This window comes from Salminus brasiliensis, chromosome 12 (assembly GCF_030463535.1).
Source record: "Salminus brasiliensis chromosome 12, fSalBra1.hap2, whole genome shotgun sequence".
Classification (NCBI taxonomy): domain Eukaryota; kingdom Metazoa; phylum Chordata; class Actinopteri; order Characiformes; family Bryconidae; genus Salminus; species Salminus brasiliensis.
In genome coordinates this window covers 37,967,830-37,987,037 of record NC_132889.1, presented here as the reverse complement: position 1 = coordinate 37,987,037, position 19,208 = coordinate 37,967,830, and the positions used below count along the sequence as shown (strand labels likewise).

The following is a 19,208-nucleotide window of genomic DNA, read 5'->3' as shown; positions in this document are numbered from 1 at the left end:
TCTGTACACACTTCTGTCTGACGAGTGCTCTCCGCCACTCAAGGGGACTAATTATTACACCCCCCCGCTGGGCTCGCGAAAGAAATAAAGAAAAACCCAACTCAGCAAGCTGCCGCTCGGAGGAGGAGCCCTGCTGGAGCCGGGTTTCTCTTCACGAAGAAGACGCAGAGGTTTGGGGACAGGAGGCCCTGCTTTACCACTGATCTGAGCAGAAGTGAGAGGTGAGGCCTGCAATGTCAGCTGCTGTGTCTGTGGTTCAGAAAGAAGCTTTAAACACAGAGAGGGTTTCTGAATTCTGCACAAATCTGAAACTGGCGTGTTCGCTTTCAGACCAACCGGTAAGTTCAACATTTGCCTCAGTTCAGTTTAGTTTGATTGATTCAGTTTAGTACACGTCAGTTATTCAGTGATTCAGTTCATTCCAATACAGTTCTGCGATTCAGTTTTCAGTCGGATATTTAGTTCAGTTCAATTATTCAGTTTAAATAAAGTTAACTGAATCAGTCGAATTAAATTCAGTTCAGTGATTCAATTTAGTTCAATTTATAGTAGATACTGAATAATTCATAGTAGATACTGAATCATTCATAGTAGATACTGAATCATTCATTGTAGATATTACAAAATTCATAGTGGATACTGAATCATTTATAGTGGATACTGAATAATTTGTAGTGGATACTGAATCATTTATAGTGGATACTGAATAAATTATAGTGGATCCTGAATAAGTCATAGTAGATACTGAATAATTCATAGTGGATACTGAATAATTCATAGTAGATACTGAATCATTTATAGTGGATACTGAATAATTCATAGTAGTTACTGAATCATTTATAGTGGATACTGAATCATTCATAGTGGATACTGAATAAATTATAGTGGATCCTGAATAAGTCATAGTAGATACTGAATAATTCATAGTGGATACTGAATAATTCATAGTAGATACTGAATCATTTATAGTGGATACTGAATAATTCATAGTAGTTACTGAATCATTTATAGTGGATACTGAATCATTCATAGTGGATACTGAATAAATTATAGTGGATCCTGAATAAGTCATAGTAGATACTGAATCATTCATAGTGGATACTGAATAATTCATAGTAGATACTGAATAATTCATAGTAGTTACTGAATCATTCATAATGGATACTGAATCATTCATTGTAGATATTACATAATTCATAGTGGATGCTGAATAATTCATAGTAGATATTAACTAATTCATATAGGATACTGAATCATTCATAGTGGATACTGAATCATTCATTGTAGATATTACATAATTCATAGTGGATGCTAAATAAATGATAGTGGATCCTGAATAATTCATAGTAGATATTAACTAATTCATAGTGGATACTGAATAATTCACAGAAAAACGTTGAATTCCTGAATAGCGACTGAATACAGTGAGCACACTTTTAAAGAGGTAAAACCCAAAGGAACTCTTAATAAGCTGCACTGTAATACAGCAGTAATGCAGTCTACGATCATCACAGCTATATTACATTACTCAGCACATCTGTCAGATCTCCGGATCTTTTTATATCTGCACTGTCATGTGTGTTAGCAGAAAAACAAAGAACACACACACACACACACACACACACACAATCTAAGAGTTCACACGAGGACGAACGCCTCCCAGGCATCGTGGGTAGGATGGCATCTGTGTTGCTCAGGAACATTCCGGTGGTTTTACGCCTCAAGTTTAAAACGGGCCAATCAGCCGTCGAGAGGTTAAACAAATCAACATGATCCGACACATCAGCCCCCCGCCAGCCCGCTGCCCACACAATTACATGCATGGCCTCCATTCAAACAACATGCCAATCAGACCAACCAACACAATTAATCTGTTGGGATCAACCTGAAGGACATCATCATCTCCACTGCAGCTGCCGAGCAGCGCTGAGCCAGAAATACATCCAGACCAAAACGCTCCAAAAAACTCAAATTATGATGCACTTCATCACCATGTCAGCGCTCAGCCACATTCGTACCAGATATGAGTGCAAATATAAATCTTTCAGCAAAGTCGGAGGCACTCCGAACAGAACCCAACACCAGAACCCAACAGCAAAAAGACGCTGTATTTATATGGCGGGCTATTTTTAAGCATACACAATAAATCACAATAATAACAAATTCTCTGGAATTAATAATACAAACAATCCGGCTGGAATAAATGAGGGCAATTCTGAAGTTTATCCAGAGCAAACATTTTAAAATGACATTAAAAACAAACAAACTACAAAAAAAAAACAAGAAAAACAAGCAGTAAAAATAAGTAGCTAAATGTTAGCATCGTAAACTCCAGCGGTTCTGCGGTAACACTCACCCGAGGAAGCGACTAGTGAACTATAACTAATACATAACAACAAGTCGTTAGCAAAGCAGCAACCACCAAGAACTGCTACAATTAGCATGTTTCAATCGCTAACGCCGTAAAAACTAGCAACTAGCTACGTTCCAATATGGAACTAGCAAGTACTTTATGTTACGAAGACGCAACATTACATGTAACAATGTTTTAACTAGCAAAAAGTTATTAACAGCTAGTAACTACTACATTTCACAACTAGCAACTAGCAGTGTGTCAGCTAGCACGGCTTCAGCTAGCAACTTCAATGCATCACAACTAGCATAGCTAGTTCCAAATAGTAGAATAAGTAGCAAGTACTATAGACCACAAAGACGCAGCGTTACAACTAGCAATGTTTACAAATAGTTAATAATAGTTGATAACAGCTAGTAATAACTATGTTACAACTATCAATATTTCATCAAGCAAATACAATGCATCACAACTAGCAACTAGCCAGTACAATGTCACATAGAGCAACGCTATAGCTACCAGTGTAGCTATACACCTTTTCCAAATATCTTTAATGTCCACCAATGTTTTAACTAGCAAAGTGTCAACCAGTAATCAATAATATCAGATATACCTAGCAACTAGCAATATCAGATATACCTACCAATTAGCAATATCAGATATAACTAGGAACTAACAATATCAGATATACCTAGCAACTAATATCAGATATACCTAGCAACTACCTAGCAACTAATAATATCAGATATACCTAGCAACTACCTAGCAACTAATAATATCAGATATACCTAGCAACTACCTAGCAACTAGCAATATCAGATATACCTACCAATTAGCAATATCAGATATACCTAACAATTAGCAATATCAGATATAACTAGCAACTAATATCAGATATACCTAGCAACTACCTAGCAACTAATAATATCAGATATACCTAGCAACTACCTAGCAACTAGCAATATCAGATATACCTAGCAACTAACAATATCAGATATACCTAGCAACTAATATCAGATATACCTAGCAACTACCTAGCAACTAATAATATCAGATATACCTAGCAACTACCTAGCAACTAGCAATATCAGATATACCTAGCAACTAACAATATCAGATATACCTAGCAACTAACTATCAGATATACCTACCAATTAGCAATATCAGATATAACTAGCAACTAACAATATCAGATATACCTAGCAACTAATATCAGATATACCTAGCAACTAATAATATCAGATATACCTAGCAACTACCTAGCAACTAATAATATCAGATATACCTAGCAACTACCTAGCAACTAGCAATATCAGATATACCTAGCAACTAACAATATCAGATATACCTAGCAACTAATATCAGATATACCTAGCAACTACCTAGCAACTAATAATATCAGATATACCTAGCAACTACCTAGCAACTAGCAATATCAGATATACCTAGCAACTACCTAGCAACTAACAATATCAGATATACCTAGCAACTCCCTAGCAACTAACAATATCAGATAAACCTAGCAACTCCCTAGCAACTAACAATATCAGATATACCTAGCAACTACCTAGCAACTAACAATATCAGATAAACCTAGCATTGGTTCAATTAGCAAAATATAAAGTACTGTAATGTACAGTAAACTACAACTAGCTACTAGCAACAGTCTGACTAGCACCTAGCAACTTCTGTAAATAATATAAACCAGCAACTTCAGCTAACCGACCCACCAATCAGCTACACAGCAGTTCATCAGCAGCAGATACTGGAACTGATACAACAGCCAGAAATCAATGAATTACAGAGTCTAACAAACACCGTCACACCTTTACATCAACGGCTGTAAGAGACCGGACTTGCTAACCCTTAGAAGTCTCGAGTTATCGCTGTTCTCATACACATTTATATATATATATATATATAAAACTGCATAATTATAACATTAATTATATTAGCTCCATCCAGTACTTTCGGATGGGATGGGTTGGGCAGTTGGGGATGAGGAGGTGGGGTGGTGATCATCATCCAACATCCTGACCTCACTAACACTACTGTTGCTGAATGCAATCAAATCCTCACAGCAATGCTCCAAATTTCAAACTCTAGTAGAAAGTCGTCTTCTCTGGACAGTAGAGATTTAGTTACTCCAACAAAATCAGGAAACTCTTTTTAATTCTCTTGATTTCAGAAGAAATGAGGATTTGAGCAAGTGTCCCAATACTTTTGTCTATTTAGTGTATAGATCATGTGCATCTGCCCTTTCCACTGACTGTCTCCACTTATTTAAACGAGCATCAGCGGCAACTCTACACTTCTACAGGGTTAGAGCTCAGGAAGGTCACAGAACCAGGCCATGAAACCACAGCGGATACTCACTGGCAGGTGACGGGGTGCTGTATCCACTCACTGGAAGCCCAGGCAGTGCGGACGGGGACAGGCTGCCTAGCATGTGCGGGAAGAAGTAGGGGTATGGGGGCATGGGGAACGCCCCCAAAGGGGTACCAACCCCGCCGGACCCCGGCAGAGGCTTTCCATTGCCGGACATGGCCGCTCGGACACTGCTCAGGTGATCCGCGGTCAAACAAACACACTTCTACATCTCCATCGTCCTGGAGGTCCTGGAGCGGCCCGGTGGGAAGAAGCTGTTTATTATTCCTGATATTCCGTGAATTGTGGGCGGATGTTTGTGTGTGTGGGACGGACGCTTGAGCAACTCAACTCAGCTGTTTGTGTAAGTGTGTGTGTGAGTGTGTGTAGTTCCCAGCTCCACTGTTCAGTATGAATTGTATGTAAACTTGGGTAAGATCCCGTCCAGCCAATCACAAGCGTGTTCCACGTTTCCCAAGAACAGCCGATATGATCCAGATCAGTCTGTTTATACGGAGGACCGCGGGGGGTGCACTGTCCAGCCCACTTCTGAGGGGACGCCAGTTCAGGAACACTTCTCTTGAGTGAAGAAAATTGACCAATCAGAGCTGGGATGGAGTGACGGAAGAGGAAAAGCAAAGAAGACGAAGTCTGGAGGTCACATGATGCCCCTGGGTCAGCGGCTGGTAGTAGTACCTTAAAGAAAGAGAGAGGGAGAGAGAGAGGGAGGTTAACAATAAATCCATAACAGAGAGTCTCTGATTGGCCAAGATTAGATAAACAGATCTAATCACATGACTGGAAATTTACAATTTTCCTCTGTGGAGCAGGAGTTACTGTATCTCTCAGAAAATAACACAAAGCGGGACGAGGGGGAGGGGGTTGACTTGGGGGGTTGACTGGCAAAGACTTTCTGAACACTGAGGCCAAGGGCCGAATTTGTTTGGGGCGGGGCTTTGGAGGGAACACTGTACTTCTTCAAGCTGGGGCATTTGGGGCGGGGCTCTGGAGGGAACACTGTATTTGTTTGGGGCGGGGCTGTGAAGGGAACACTGTACTTCTTCAAGGCGGGGCTTTGGAGGGAACACTAATCATTTGGGGCGGGGCTTTGGAGGGAACACTAATCATTTGGGGCGGGGCTTTGGAGGGAACACTGTACTTCTTCAAGGCGGGGCTTTGGAGGGAACACTAATCATTTGGGGCGGGGCTTTGGAGGGAACACTAATCATTTGGGGCGGGGCTTTGGAGGGAACACTGTACTTGTTTGGGGCGGGGTTTTTGGAGGGAACACTGTATTTGTTTTGGCCGGGGCTATGAAGGGAACACTGTACTTCTTCAAGGCGGGGCTTTGGAGGGAACACTAATCATTTGGGGCGGGGCTATGAAGGGAACACTGTACTTCTTCAAGGCGGGGCTTTGGAGGGAACACTAATCATTTGGGGCGGGGCTATGAAGGGAACACTGTACTTCTTCAAGGCGGGGCTTTGGAGGGAACACTAATCATTTGGGGCGGGGCTTTGGAGGGAACACTAATCATTTGGGGCGGGCTTTGGAGGGAACACTATTTCCTCTTAGAGAGAAAAAGGAGGTCAATTTTAGCTCACTGGGTTTTCTCCAATCTGACAGCGTGAGAAAACAAAGCCTAGGTGTTTCTCTGTGTTCCTATCACACACACACACACACACACACACACACACACACACACACACACACTGGATCCTCACACACATCGGCTGCCAGAGACACTATTTAGCCTGAGCTGTGTGTGGATGAGCAGGAACACATGGGGCAGGATGTGATGAGGTGCTGCTCTGAACATCATGGAAGACGAGCATCTACTGGTATGTAAACACTGTGGGGGGGCCGGGGACTGCTTCTGCACCGGGGGCTCAGGTTTGCTCGCCTGGAGTTACATGTCTTTGGTTCCTTTTGCTTCGTGACAATATCAGAGAGTGCTACAGAAATCAATCTGGCTGAACTTGCCAATATTTGATCATATTGATTATCGGCCCAAGGCTAGTGTATGGGAATGTGTGTGTGTGTGTGTGTGTGTGTGTGTGTGGCTTAATCTGTGTGTGTGATATTTCTGCAGGCCGGAAATCCAACCATCCATCTTCTCCTGCATCAGTCCATCTGTTTACATTAGCATCCTTCCATCCATCCTCCATCTATCTTCGGCTAATCTCGTTTGCCCGTCCGCAATCCCCTGCCACCCACCACCCCCCACCCCCCTCCTCCTCGCCCGCCATCCCGAGCCTCCAGCCTCCGCACACAGATATGAAATTCTGCTCAGATAAATCTCATTCAGATTTCCTCCCCTGTGGAATATGGATTATAAATCTCCCAGAAGGCATAGGGGAACTCTGTAGGCTTCCATTTCAAGTTTTAGCTGAAAGGAGGGGGGCGCGAGAGCGAGCGAGAGCAAAAGAGAGAGAGAGAGAGAGAGAGAGGGAGAGAGAGAGAGAGAGAGAGAGAGAGAGAGAGAGAGAGGGAGAGAGAGAGAGGGAGATCAAAGCGAGTGTGGATTCCTCATTGTGCTGTGCACAGCGCTCAAATCTCTCTCATACATTTTTAAATGCTGCTCTAAGTAGGTTAAACCCCACAGGTCCCCTTTACATAGCAATGCACTCGCTAATTCAATCGCATCTGCGTGCGTGTGTGTGTGTGTGTGCGTGCAAGTGTGTGTGCATGCATATGCATATTTGCTTGTGCATGTTTACACACACTGCACGTATGTACATGCATGTGCATTTGTATGGACGCAGCGCGGCCGGGCGGACGTGCCGGGTGTGTTTACGGCTGCTCGGCGGCTCCTCACAGCTATAATCCACAGCTCGGGTCAGAGAGCAGGAGGCCGAGTAAACCAGGCATATCTACTGTATACTCTGAAACCACGACCCGGCAGGCAAAGGTCAAACCCAGAGCATGCTTCCAGCGAAGGCTGGGGTCAAGAGGACCCCTTTTCAAGTCCAAGAATGGGACTAGTCCAAATCAGATCTGACTACTTTTTTATATTTTTTAATAGAAATAAATATAGATATAAAATATAAATGAAAAAAATATATATAGTTTTTTAAATTGTAAAATATATATCATATATATATATATATATATAAATATATTAAAATTTTTTATATAAATATTTATATATTTATATACACACTTATATAAAAGTGTCTTTTTACATTTATTCTATTTATTGTTATTTTTGTAATTATTGTCTTGTATTACTGTGCTGTATTGTGTAATTGCTACTGGTTGCTAAATTTCCTTCTGGATCAATAAAGTATCTATCTATCTACTAATGAGAACAAGACTGAGTCGGGATCGAGACCCAAATGAGATCAAGATCAGGTCAAGACCAAGATCCAAACGAGTGTAAGACAGAGACCAAAGTAAGATCAAGACTGAGACAAGACCAAAGAGACCAAAGTGAAATCAAGACTGAGACAAGACCAAAGAGACCAAAGTGAGATCAAGACTGAGTCAAGACAGAGACCAAAGTGAGATCAAGACTGAGACAAGACCAAAGTGAAATCAAGACTAAGTCAAGACAGAGACCAAAGTGAGATCAAGACTGAGACAAGACAGAGACCAAAGTGAGATCAAGACTGAGACAAGACTGAGACCAAAGTGAGATCAAGACTGAGTCAAGACAGAGACCAAAGTGAGATCAAGACTGAGACAAGACCAAAGTAAAATCAAGACTGAGTCAAGACAGAGACCAAAGTGAGATCAAGACTGAGACAAGACAGAGACCAAAGTGAGATCAAGACTGAGACAAGACCAAAGAGACCAAAGTGAAATCAAGACTGAGACAAGACCAAAGAGACCAAAGTGAAATCAAGACTGAGACAAGACAGAGACCAAAGTGAGATCAAGACTGAGACAAGACAGAGACCAAAGTGAGATCAAGACTGAGACAAGACCAAAGAGACCAAAGTGAGATCAAGACTGAGACAAGACAGAGACCAAAGTGAAATCAAGACTGAGACAAGACCAAAGAGACCAAAGTGAGATCAAGACTGAGACAAGACAGAGACCAAAGTGAAATCAAGACTGAGACAAGACCAAAGAGACCAAAGTGAGATCAAGACTGAGACAAGACTGAGACCAAAGTGAGATCAAGACTGAGTGTGTAGCATTAGCGCTGTGTGTGTAGCATTAGCGGCGTTTGTGTGTAGCATTAGCAGTGTTTGTGTGTAGCATTAGCGCTGTGTGTGTAGCATTAGCTGTGTTTGTGTGTAGCATTAGCGCTGTGCATGTGTGGCATTAGCGCTGTGTGTGTAGCATTAGCACCGCATGTGTAGCATTAGCGCCATATGTGTGTAGCATTAGCGCCGTGCGTGTGTAGCATTAGTGCTGCGTGTGTAGCATTAGCGCCGTGCATGTGTGGCATTAGCGCTGCGTGTGTAGCATTAGCGCTGCGTGTGTAGCATTAGCGCCGTGTGTGTAGCATTAGAGCTGTGTGTGTGTGTAGCATTAGCACTGTGTGTGTAGCATTAGCGCCGTGTGTGTAGCATTAGAGCTGTGTGTGTGTGTAGCATTAGCACTGTGTGTGTAGCATTAGCGCCGTGTGTGTGTAGCATTAGCGCTGTGTGTGTATTTGTTGGCTGACGGGTAACAGGAGGAATATACAGCGGTAAAGGTCACACACTTTGACCTTTGTTATTTTCAACAGCGCTGAAGTGGGACATTTGACATTTGTGCCAATTCTAGTGGCAGCTTTTCTCTCTGTCACTGACACACACACACACACACACACACACACACAGTATCTTCCACATCTCCTTCCAAGGTTGCCTGTGGCACCGGACCTCGTCTCACCTACATGCACTAATGGATGAGAATGTCAAAACCAGTGAAGCATGAGGCCCTCAGTGTGTGTGTGTGTGTGTGTGTGTGTGTGTGTGTGTGTGTGTGTGTGTGTGTGTGGATGGATGGCAATTGTCAACAACAATCACTCTTGGCATTATATCTGAAGTGAATTTCAGCCCAAATATATTCTCCCAGCAGAAAGAAATAAACGACACATCGCGGACCTTCCTGCCGACGGCAGCACTGATACTGCCCCCCCCACTTCTTACAGCACACTACATGTCCAAATGTTTGTGGACACCCCTTCTGACAAATGAATATTTAAATGATTCATGAAAACAACTCAACTCCACCAGGTCTTTCTCCTCCACTACACATGAAAACTGCTAAACTGCTAAACCCCTAAACTCGGTTTCTACAGAACCTCTGAATCCAGCTTTTTTCACATGGGAGGGGGGGGGGGGCTATGGTATTTAATCCACAGTTCAGTAGCACATTTATTGGTGTTTGCTGTTTTATAACAATACACTGTTAAATGTGCAATACCCCCCCCCACCCCATGTGCAATTAAGGATCAATTTGCAATTATCTGTTTTTATTCTATTATTTATATTGTGTAAATATTGGTAATTTATCTACGTTTTGCATCTGAACGTCTTGCTATCCCTTTGCTGCTGCTGTGACACTGTGAATTTCCCCACTGTGGGGCGAATAAAGTATTGTCCTATCTTATCTTATTCTGGTGTTTGTTGGGAAATGTCAATGTTTATTGGATAATATTGCCGTTTGTTGGGCGACACTGGTGTTTGCTGGGTAATACTGGTGTTATTGCTTTTTGGGTAATATCAGTATTACCCAACCAAGATTAATATTACACCAAAAAACATCACCAATCCCCAGCAAACACCAATGTTACAGAATAAACACCAATATTACCCAGCAAACACCAGTACATCACCAGGAAACATCAACAGTCCCCAACAGACATCAATATTACCCAATACAAATCAACATTACCCAACAAACATTAATATTACCCAACAAAACATAACATCACCAATCTCCACCAAACACCAATGCTACAGAATAAACACCAGTGTTGCCCAACAAGCACCAATATTACCCAGCAAACACCAGTACATCATCTAGAAACATTAACAATCCCCAACAGACAACAATATTACCCAACACAAACATAATGTTTTTTGATAATGTTGATTGTTGATCATTCTTGGTGATGTACTGGTGTTTGCTGGGTAATATTGGTGCTTGTTGGGCTACACTGGTGTTTGTTCTGTAACATTAGTGTTTGGTGGATAATATTGGTGTTTGTTGGGTAATGCTGATTTGTATTGGGTAATATTAATGTTTGTTGGGGATTGATGTAATATTTATAATGTTAATAATTAATAATGTTTGTTGGGTAATGCTGATTTGTATTGGGTAATATTGATGTCTGTTGGGGATTGTTGATCATTCTTGGTGATGTACTGGTGTTTGCTGGTTTGTTGGGCGACACTGGTGTTTATTCTGTAGCATTGGTGTTTGGTAGATAATAATGGTGTTGATACCGTCACCGCTTATCTTCCTGAGGTGGAGGAAGGTTGCTGACAAATACAGATAATATCAACCCAAACCAGCCAATTCACTCTCCCACACACACACATACACACACACACAGACACACACACACACACACACACACACACAGACACACAAACACACACACATATACAGACACACACACACAATGAAATGCACTACGGGCCAGTGTGTGTCCTGTTATACAAAACCCAAAACACAAAGGAGTATAAACCACTCATAAAACACACTTACAGTCATTCATTTTACACACACACACACACACACACACACACACAGCGATTGTGTAGAGTAAATTTACAGTGTGACCGCCCACATGGAGAGGGTTTCTGTGTGTGTGAGGTGGACGAATGTGACACTTCTGCCATGAAAGTGCTCCTCAGGGAGGCTTTAGTGAGCAGGAGACGGCTGAAGCCAAGGACTTTTTGAAAGAGAGCACAGAATCGAGGGGAGTGAAAAGGAAGAGGATCTGGCAACCCTCCAGCCGAGAGAGTCATGTAGGCCAGAGCAGTGAGACGGAGAGATGTGTGTGTGTGTGTGTGTGTGTGTGTGTGACTGTAGGGACGGAGGTGGCGCCCTGCCAGACCGCAGGGTGGGTCGGTGATCACTCTCCTGGACGCTGCAGGCTGAGGAACAATTCAGGGGAAAGGTTTCAGAGCAGGAGCTCAGAGTGAGGAGCCTGGACACCATCCAACCTGACTCATCAGAGTCATACCTCCAAAATACACAATTCAATAAATGTGTCTACCTGTAAAACTCTATAACATTAGAATAAACCCTAATAAACAAAGTCAGCGGTCAGTGAGAGTGTCTACCTGTAATTAACTCTATATAACATTAGAATAAACCCAAATAAACATAAAGTCAGTGGTCAGTGAGTGTCTACCTGTAATTAACTCTATATAACATTAGAATAAACCCTAATAAACAAAGTCAGTGGTCAGTGAGAGTGTCTACCTGTAATTAACTCTATATAACATTAGATTAAACCCAAATAAACAGAAAGTCAGTGGTCAGTGAGAGTGTCTACCTGTAATTAACTCTATATAACATTAGAATAAACCCAAATAAACATAAAGTCAGTGGTCAGTGAGAGTGTCTACCTGTAAAACTATGTAACATTACATTAAACACAAACACGCTTGTCCATTTTTCCTGCCTAATATGTAGATCCAGCTCTTGACAGGAGCCGCTGGAAGCAGATCATCAGTGTGCCTCAGTTTGACTGGCCGTGGTTTTAATGGTGTACGTCCAGGTTTATGTTCCGCAGTTAAAAGAAGCTGCTGGACTGTTCTGAGGGCAGCGTTAGTGAAGAGACCGAGCCCAACTTCTTCTTCTCCCTCTTTGGGAGCCCTCCAAGCTGAACTGAGAGCAGAGCTGATCTATATTTTGCTGGGATGAGTTATATTTTCTGGGCAGCTATTTGAAGAACGATGAAGTGAAACCTAAAATAACACGGCCTTGATCGCCCGCTCACACTTAAACACTGTCTTTCTCGCTCTTCTCAGCCGGATGCAATACTGCACTACACCAGCTCAAGGCGGCAAACCACTCAACAGAGAGCTTCACAAGCACCAGGACAGCAAACGACTGGCTGATGGTGTTAATTAGAGGGGCAGCGCTGCACAGAAATCAGGGTTTGGTTCACACCACGGTTTGGAACCCAAGGTCTGGCACACTGCAGACTCTACACTCCTTTATTTACCTTCTGAGAACGTCCGCACTGCTGCAGCCGGCTGAGCTATAAGGTCCGGTAACGGTGCTTTGCCACCCCGTCACACTAACTTCTTTAGTCTATAAATAATGTCCTGTTCTACAGTGTGTGCAGAATTATTAGACAAGTTGTATTTGAGAGGATTCTTTTTATTATTGAACAACAACGATGTTCTCAATCAACCCAAAAGACTCAGAAATATCAAAGCTTAATATTTTTGGAAGTTGGAGTGGTTTTTTTTTAGATTTGGAGATCTTAGGAGGATATCTGTTTGTGCAGGTAACCATTACTGTGCAGAATTATTAGGCAACTTAATCAAAAACAAATATATACCCATCTCACCTGTTTATCTTCACCAGGTAAACCAATATAACAGAAAAATGTAGAAACCGACATATCTGACATTCAAAAACAAAACCAAAAACAAATCACTGACCAATACAGCCACCTTTCTTTACCATGACACTCAAAAGCCTTCCATCCAGAGATTCTGTCAGTCTGATCTGTTTACGATCAACATTTGTGTGCAGCAGACACCACCGCCTCCCAGACACTGTTCAGAGAGGTGGACTGTTTTCCCTCCCTGTACATCTCACATTTCATGAGGGACCACAGGTTCTCTATGGGGTTCAGATCAGGTGAACAAGGGGGCCAGGTCATTATTTTCTCTTCTTTTAGACCCTTACTGGCCAGTCACACTGTGGAGTATTTGGATGCATGTGATGAAGCATTGTCCTGCATGAAAATCATGGTTTTCTTGAACGATACCGACTTCTTTCTCTACCACTGCTTGAAGAAGGGGTCTTCCAGAAACTGGCAGTAGGTCTGAGAGTTGAGCTTCACTCCATCCTCAACCCGAAAAGGTCCCACAAGTTCATCTTTGATGATACCAGCCCATACCAGTACCCCACCTCCACCTTGCTGGCGTCTGAGTCGGAGTGGAGCTCTCTGCCCTTTACTGATCCAGCCTCGGGTCCATCCATCTGGCCCATCAAGAGACACTTGCATAAAACCTTAAATCAGTCTTAAGATATTTCTTGGCCCAGTCTTGACGTTTTCTTATGTTTCTTGTTCAAAGGTGGTCGTTTTTAAGCCTTCCTTACCTTGGCCATGTCCCTGAGTATCGCACACCTTGTGCTTTTTGATACTCCAGTAACGTTGCAGCTCTGAAATATGGCAAAACTGGTGGCAAACGGCATCTTGGCAGCTTCACGCTTGATTTTCCTCAATTCATGGGCAGTTATTTTCAGTCTTTTTTTTCCAACACGTTTCTTGCGACCCTGTTGGCTATTTGCCATGAAACGTTTGATTGTTCGGTGATCACGCTTCAAAAGTTTGGCAATTTCAAGACTGCTGCATCCCTCTGCAAGACATCTCACAAGTTTTGACTTTTCAGAGTCCGTCAACTCTCTCTTCTGACCCATTTTGCCAAAGGAAAGGAAGTTGCCTAATAATTATATTATATATAATTATATTATATATTATATTATATAGGGTGTTGATGTCATTAGACCACACCCCTTCTCATTATAGAGATGCACATCACCTGATTTACTTGATTGGTAGTTGGCTTTGAAGCCTATAGAGCTTGGAGTAGGACAACATGTATAAAAAGGATGATGTGATCAAAATACTCATTTGCCTAATAATTCTGCACACAGTATATTAAATGGCATAAAAAAAAGGAAGTGACATCATTTGAGCTGGAAAAAGTTTAAGAAAACGCTTTCTGATGAAGTTCTGATGCTTTTTTGTGTTAGACAGGATCTACTAGCCCAACCATACAGCACCCCCCCCCCCCACCATAGGGATTGTTTTGGACACTATTTATGCAAAGAAAATTACAAATTTAAATCACCTGGCATGTGTGAAGAACTGAAGCCATTAGAGGATGAAATTTACCACCCCGTCACATTTTATTGCGAACATGGCTCCCATGGTTGAACAAAAAGGAACATATGAATAAATCATAAATAATAAGACACGAGAGGCCGAGTGTTTGGTTTGTTTTTTTTGCACAAAGCCAAAAAGAGATTCTAAAACGTCCTTCTCTGTGATGAAATCGCCGCAACACATGTTTCTAGTAAAATAAATAAATAAATAAACGCATTTATTTACAAAAGAACGTTTACATCAAACTATTCTTCCGGCCCACAATGCAGTTCGTTAACAGGGAGTGCTAACGCCAGGGTAGCAATGTTAGACGAGCCCGGCAGGCAGGCCGTGCTAACGCCAGGGTAGCAATGTTAGACGAGCCCGGCAGGCAGGCCATGCTAACGCCAGGGTAGCGATGCTGGACGAGTCCGGCAGGCAGGCTGTGCTAACGCCAGGGTAGCGATGTTGGACGAGTCCGGCAGGCAGGCCATGCTAACGCCAGGGTAGCAATGTTAGACGAGCCCGGCAGGCAGGCCATGCTAACGCCAGGGTAGCGATGCTGGACGAGCCCGGCAGGCAGGCCGTGCTAACGCCAGGGTAGCAATGTTAGACGAGCCCGGCAGGCAGGCCATGCTAACGCCAGGGTAGCGATGCTGGACGAGTCCGGCAGGCAGGCTGTGCTAACGCCAGGGTAGCGATGAAGCCCGGCAGGCAGGCCGTGCTAACGCCAGGGTAGCAATGTTAGACGAGCCCGGCAGGCAGGCCATGCTAACGCCAGGGTAGCAATGCTGGACGAGTCCGGCAGGCAGGCTGTGCTAACGCCAGGGTAGCGATGCTGGACGAGTCCGGCAGGCAGGCCATGCTAACGCCAGGGTAGCGATGCTGGACGAGCCCAGCAGGCAGGTCGTGCTAACGCCAGGGTAGTGATGCTGGACGAGTCCGGCAGGCAGGCCGTGCTAACGCCAGGGTAGCGATGCTGAACCAGACGTCAGCTGGGCTATGCAAATGCCGCCTTAGCGACGTTGTGCGAGGCCTGTAGCCGTCTCAAGCGTACTAAACTTTATCGTGCTACAGTGCTCTACACTGAACGTGCCGCCATGCTAATGATCAGTGCAGCTGAAGAGGCTAAACACACACACACACACACACACATACACAATATATAGTCCGTATGACCTAACGGAAGGCCGTTTTTTGGTTTGATGTCTTTTTGTTAAAGACGTCTCTGTTCATTAGCATTCCCCATTAGAGGCCTACTGAAGAGCACTGACTGGGGTACGGAGAGAGAGAGAGAGAGAGAGAGAGAGAGAGAGAGAGAGAGAGAGAATAATGAAAGTCCAGAGCTCAGTAATGGGTTCTATTTCCCCATTCCCTTGTCCATTAAGACATCCAAATGAAATGAAGGGAAATGAATTGAGATACTGCAGACGCATAGTAAAGGAGGCACATGAGAGAGAGAGAGAGAGAGAGAGAGAGAGAGAGAGACAGTCTGAGGGGTAGTGAGATAGTGAGAGAGCGAGCGAGAGCCATTACTGAAGGCATGAGCTAAGCACAGGCCATAAATCGCGGGCCTAAATGAGGTCCATCACCTTTCTGAAGCTGAAAGTGCTAAATGGAGGCGTTCATCATCGATGTATAGGATACTGAAGATGCATTTCAATTAAAGCAGAGCGCGCACACACACACACACACACACACACACACACACACACACACACACACACATGCACACACACTGCACATTCCTGTAACCAACACTTAGCCCAAGCCCATCGGCACAATCCATCTCAGCTTCGTGTGTGTGTGAGAACAAAGAGCCGAGACAAAGGAGGCAGAAATGACACTCAGATAAAGGAACTCGCACAAAAAAAATCAAAGGAATAACAAATAAGCACAGATAAAGACCCGCCCCCTTACCCAACATTCCTAAAACAAACAAAAAAAGGTCCAACGACGGGTTCTTTGAGCGAGGAACCACTTTCGGGTTCCTATAAAGATCTGTAAGGGCTCAAAAACCCCTTCGTAGCACCTTTATTTTAGGACAAAAGTATTGGGACACCTGCTTATTCACTGTTTCCTCTGCAATCAAGGGGATTAAAATGAGCCCATCCTGCTTTTGTCCAGGGAGGAAGGTTTTCTATTAGATTTTGAGGTGAGCATTGCTTCTTCCACTGCTCCACAGCTCAATGCTGCTGGGGGGCTTTATACCCCTCTACTAGCCCACGCCTGGCTCTAGGCAGCATGCTGCCAATAGGGTCATGTTTACTATCTGCTCCAGAGAGTCCTATTGTATTGACAGTACTTCTCTACTGGGACTAGACAAGCTGTGTGTGTGTGTGTGTGTGTGTGTGTGTATGTGTGTATGTGTGTGTGTGTGTGTGTGTGTGTGCATTTGCGCATTTGTGTCAGCAATGGGTGCAACTTAAAAGAGCTGAATGCATTTATTAGAAAGGCTGTCCACATACTTTTGGACGTTCAATATAAGCAACTTCCGTAGTATGGCTCTGTAGTACAGAGGTCCCTGTACTGTTTGCACACCCCCAACAAGCCAGATGGGAAAGATCTGCTGGGAGTTCCTTCAGATTCTGATCCAGCATGACAAGCAGCACTAGAGGATGGTTCCACTACCTCAAAACAGGCCTGATATGATCACACACACACACACACACACACACTCTGCATCCACGTTTTTGCAGCGGCAAACACAAAACACAAGTAGAGACAGAACATTTTGGAAAAGGTCACGAGTAATAAATAAATAAATAAAAAAGGCTCCGCCTCCTCAGTGTATATCACAATACCTACATTTAGAACATGTTATTAATATTCACCCTAATGAGAGACTGTAGCTCCGCCTCCCCAGTGTATATCACAATACCTACACTTAGAGTTATTAATATTCACCCTAATGAGAGACTGTAGCTCCGCCTCCTCAGTGTATATCACAATACCTACATTTAGAGTTATTAATATTCACCCTAATGAGAGACTGTAGCTCCGCCTCCTCAGTGTATATCACAATACCTACATTTAGAGCGTTATTAATATTCACCCTAATGAGAGACTGTAGCTCCGCCTCCTCAGTGTTTATCACAATACCTACATTTAGAGCATTATTAATAGTCACCCTAATGAGAGACTGTAGCTCCGCCTCCTCAGTGTATATCACAATACCTACATTTAGAGAGTTATTAATATTCACCCTAATGAGAGACTGTAGCTCCGCCTCCTCAGTGTTTATCACAATACCTACATTTAGAGCATTATTAATATTCACCCTAATGAGAGACTGTAGCTCCGCCTCCTCAGTGTTTATCACAATACCTACATTTAGGGTGTTATTAATATTCACCGTAATGAGAACATCTACAAAACATCCAGCAGGTTTTATGGGTTTTAGGGGACCCACACAATATTAGGCCGGTGGTTTTAATGTTATGGCTGATCAGAGCCTTTATGGCTGTGTCCCAATTGATGTAGACGGGCTAAGGCTCACTACAAAGGCCCAGTATTTAGATAATGTCCCATTTAATAAAGAGGATATAATAATAAACATGATGGACAGCGTTAGCTATTGTGGACGGAGCGTGGGTGGAGCATGGACATGTCAATCAGAGCCAGCAAAAGAACAAGCAGTGTGCTTCCACAGCTCTAACATCAGCTACACTGAGACTGGGAATGCAGAGGGGCACCCGCAGACACTGACCTAATTTTTGCAGCGCTTCAAATACAGAGTGTGCGTGTGTGTGTGTGTGTGTGTGTGTGTGTGTGTGTGTGTGTGTGTGTGCGTTCTGCATTATGTAAGACCAGGAAAGAGGGCTGGGGAGTGGCTGTGGGGGCAAGCCTGAACTCTTTAAGCTCGTTATACAATTTGTTTATGAGCAGCGATAAAACGTCATTAGCCACGTGAGGCCGAGAGAGGGAGAGGGAGTGAGCGAGAGAGATAGACAGAGAGCTGGTGGTGTGGGCCGGTCAGTGTGTCCAGTTACAAAACAGCCTGCCGGACTGTGTGGACTGTGTTTCAGCACGGGGTCTGTATGAACCACCACTAATATTTTTTCAATTATCATAATTATAGAATTATCATTATTAATATTATTTTATATTTATATGAGCTATAAGTATATAGGAGCCATAAAACGTGACTGGGTCTAATGTGCTGCCGCTATGTCCCGGGGGGTCGCGAGTCCAATTCCTGAGCCGTGCCACCTTGCCACTTTGCCATTGCACGGGGTCTGTATGACCACCACTAATATTTTTTCAATTATCATAATTATAGAATTATCATTATTAATATTATTTTATATTTATATGAGCTATAAGTATATAGGAGCCATAAAACGTGACTGGGTCTAATGTGCTGCCGCTATGTCCCGGGGGGTCGCGAGTTCAATTCTGAGCCGTGCCACTTTGCCATCCGAAGTCTGAGAGGGCACAACTAGCCGTGCTCTCTCCAGGTGGGTAGATGGCGCTCTCTCA

The 19,208-nt window shown here is 43.3% G+C and overlaps 1 protein-coding gene across 1 annotated transcript in view; it reads right to left on the bottom strand.

Moving 5' to 3' along the window:
• The window catches only part of rarab (retinoic acid receptor, alpha b), a 137,415-nt gene that overhangs the window by 77,554 nt on the left and 40,653 nt on the right, over positions 1–19,208 (bottom strand). Inside the window, exon 3 of the mRNA XM_072693718.1 lies at positions 4,730–5,416. Coding sequence (XP_072549819.1) covers positions 4,730–4,898 — 169 coding nt within the window. The 5' untranslated portion in view covers positions 4,899–5,416. The remainder of the gene's footprint in view (positions 1–4,729; positions 5,417–19,208) is intronic.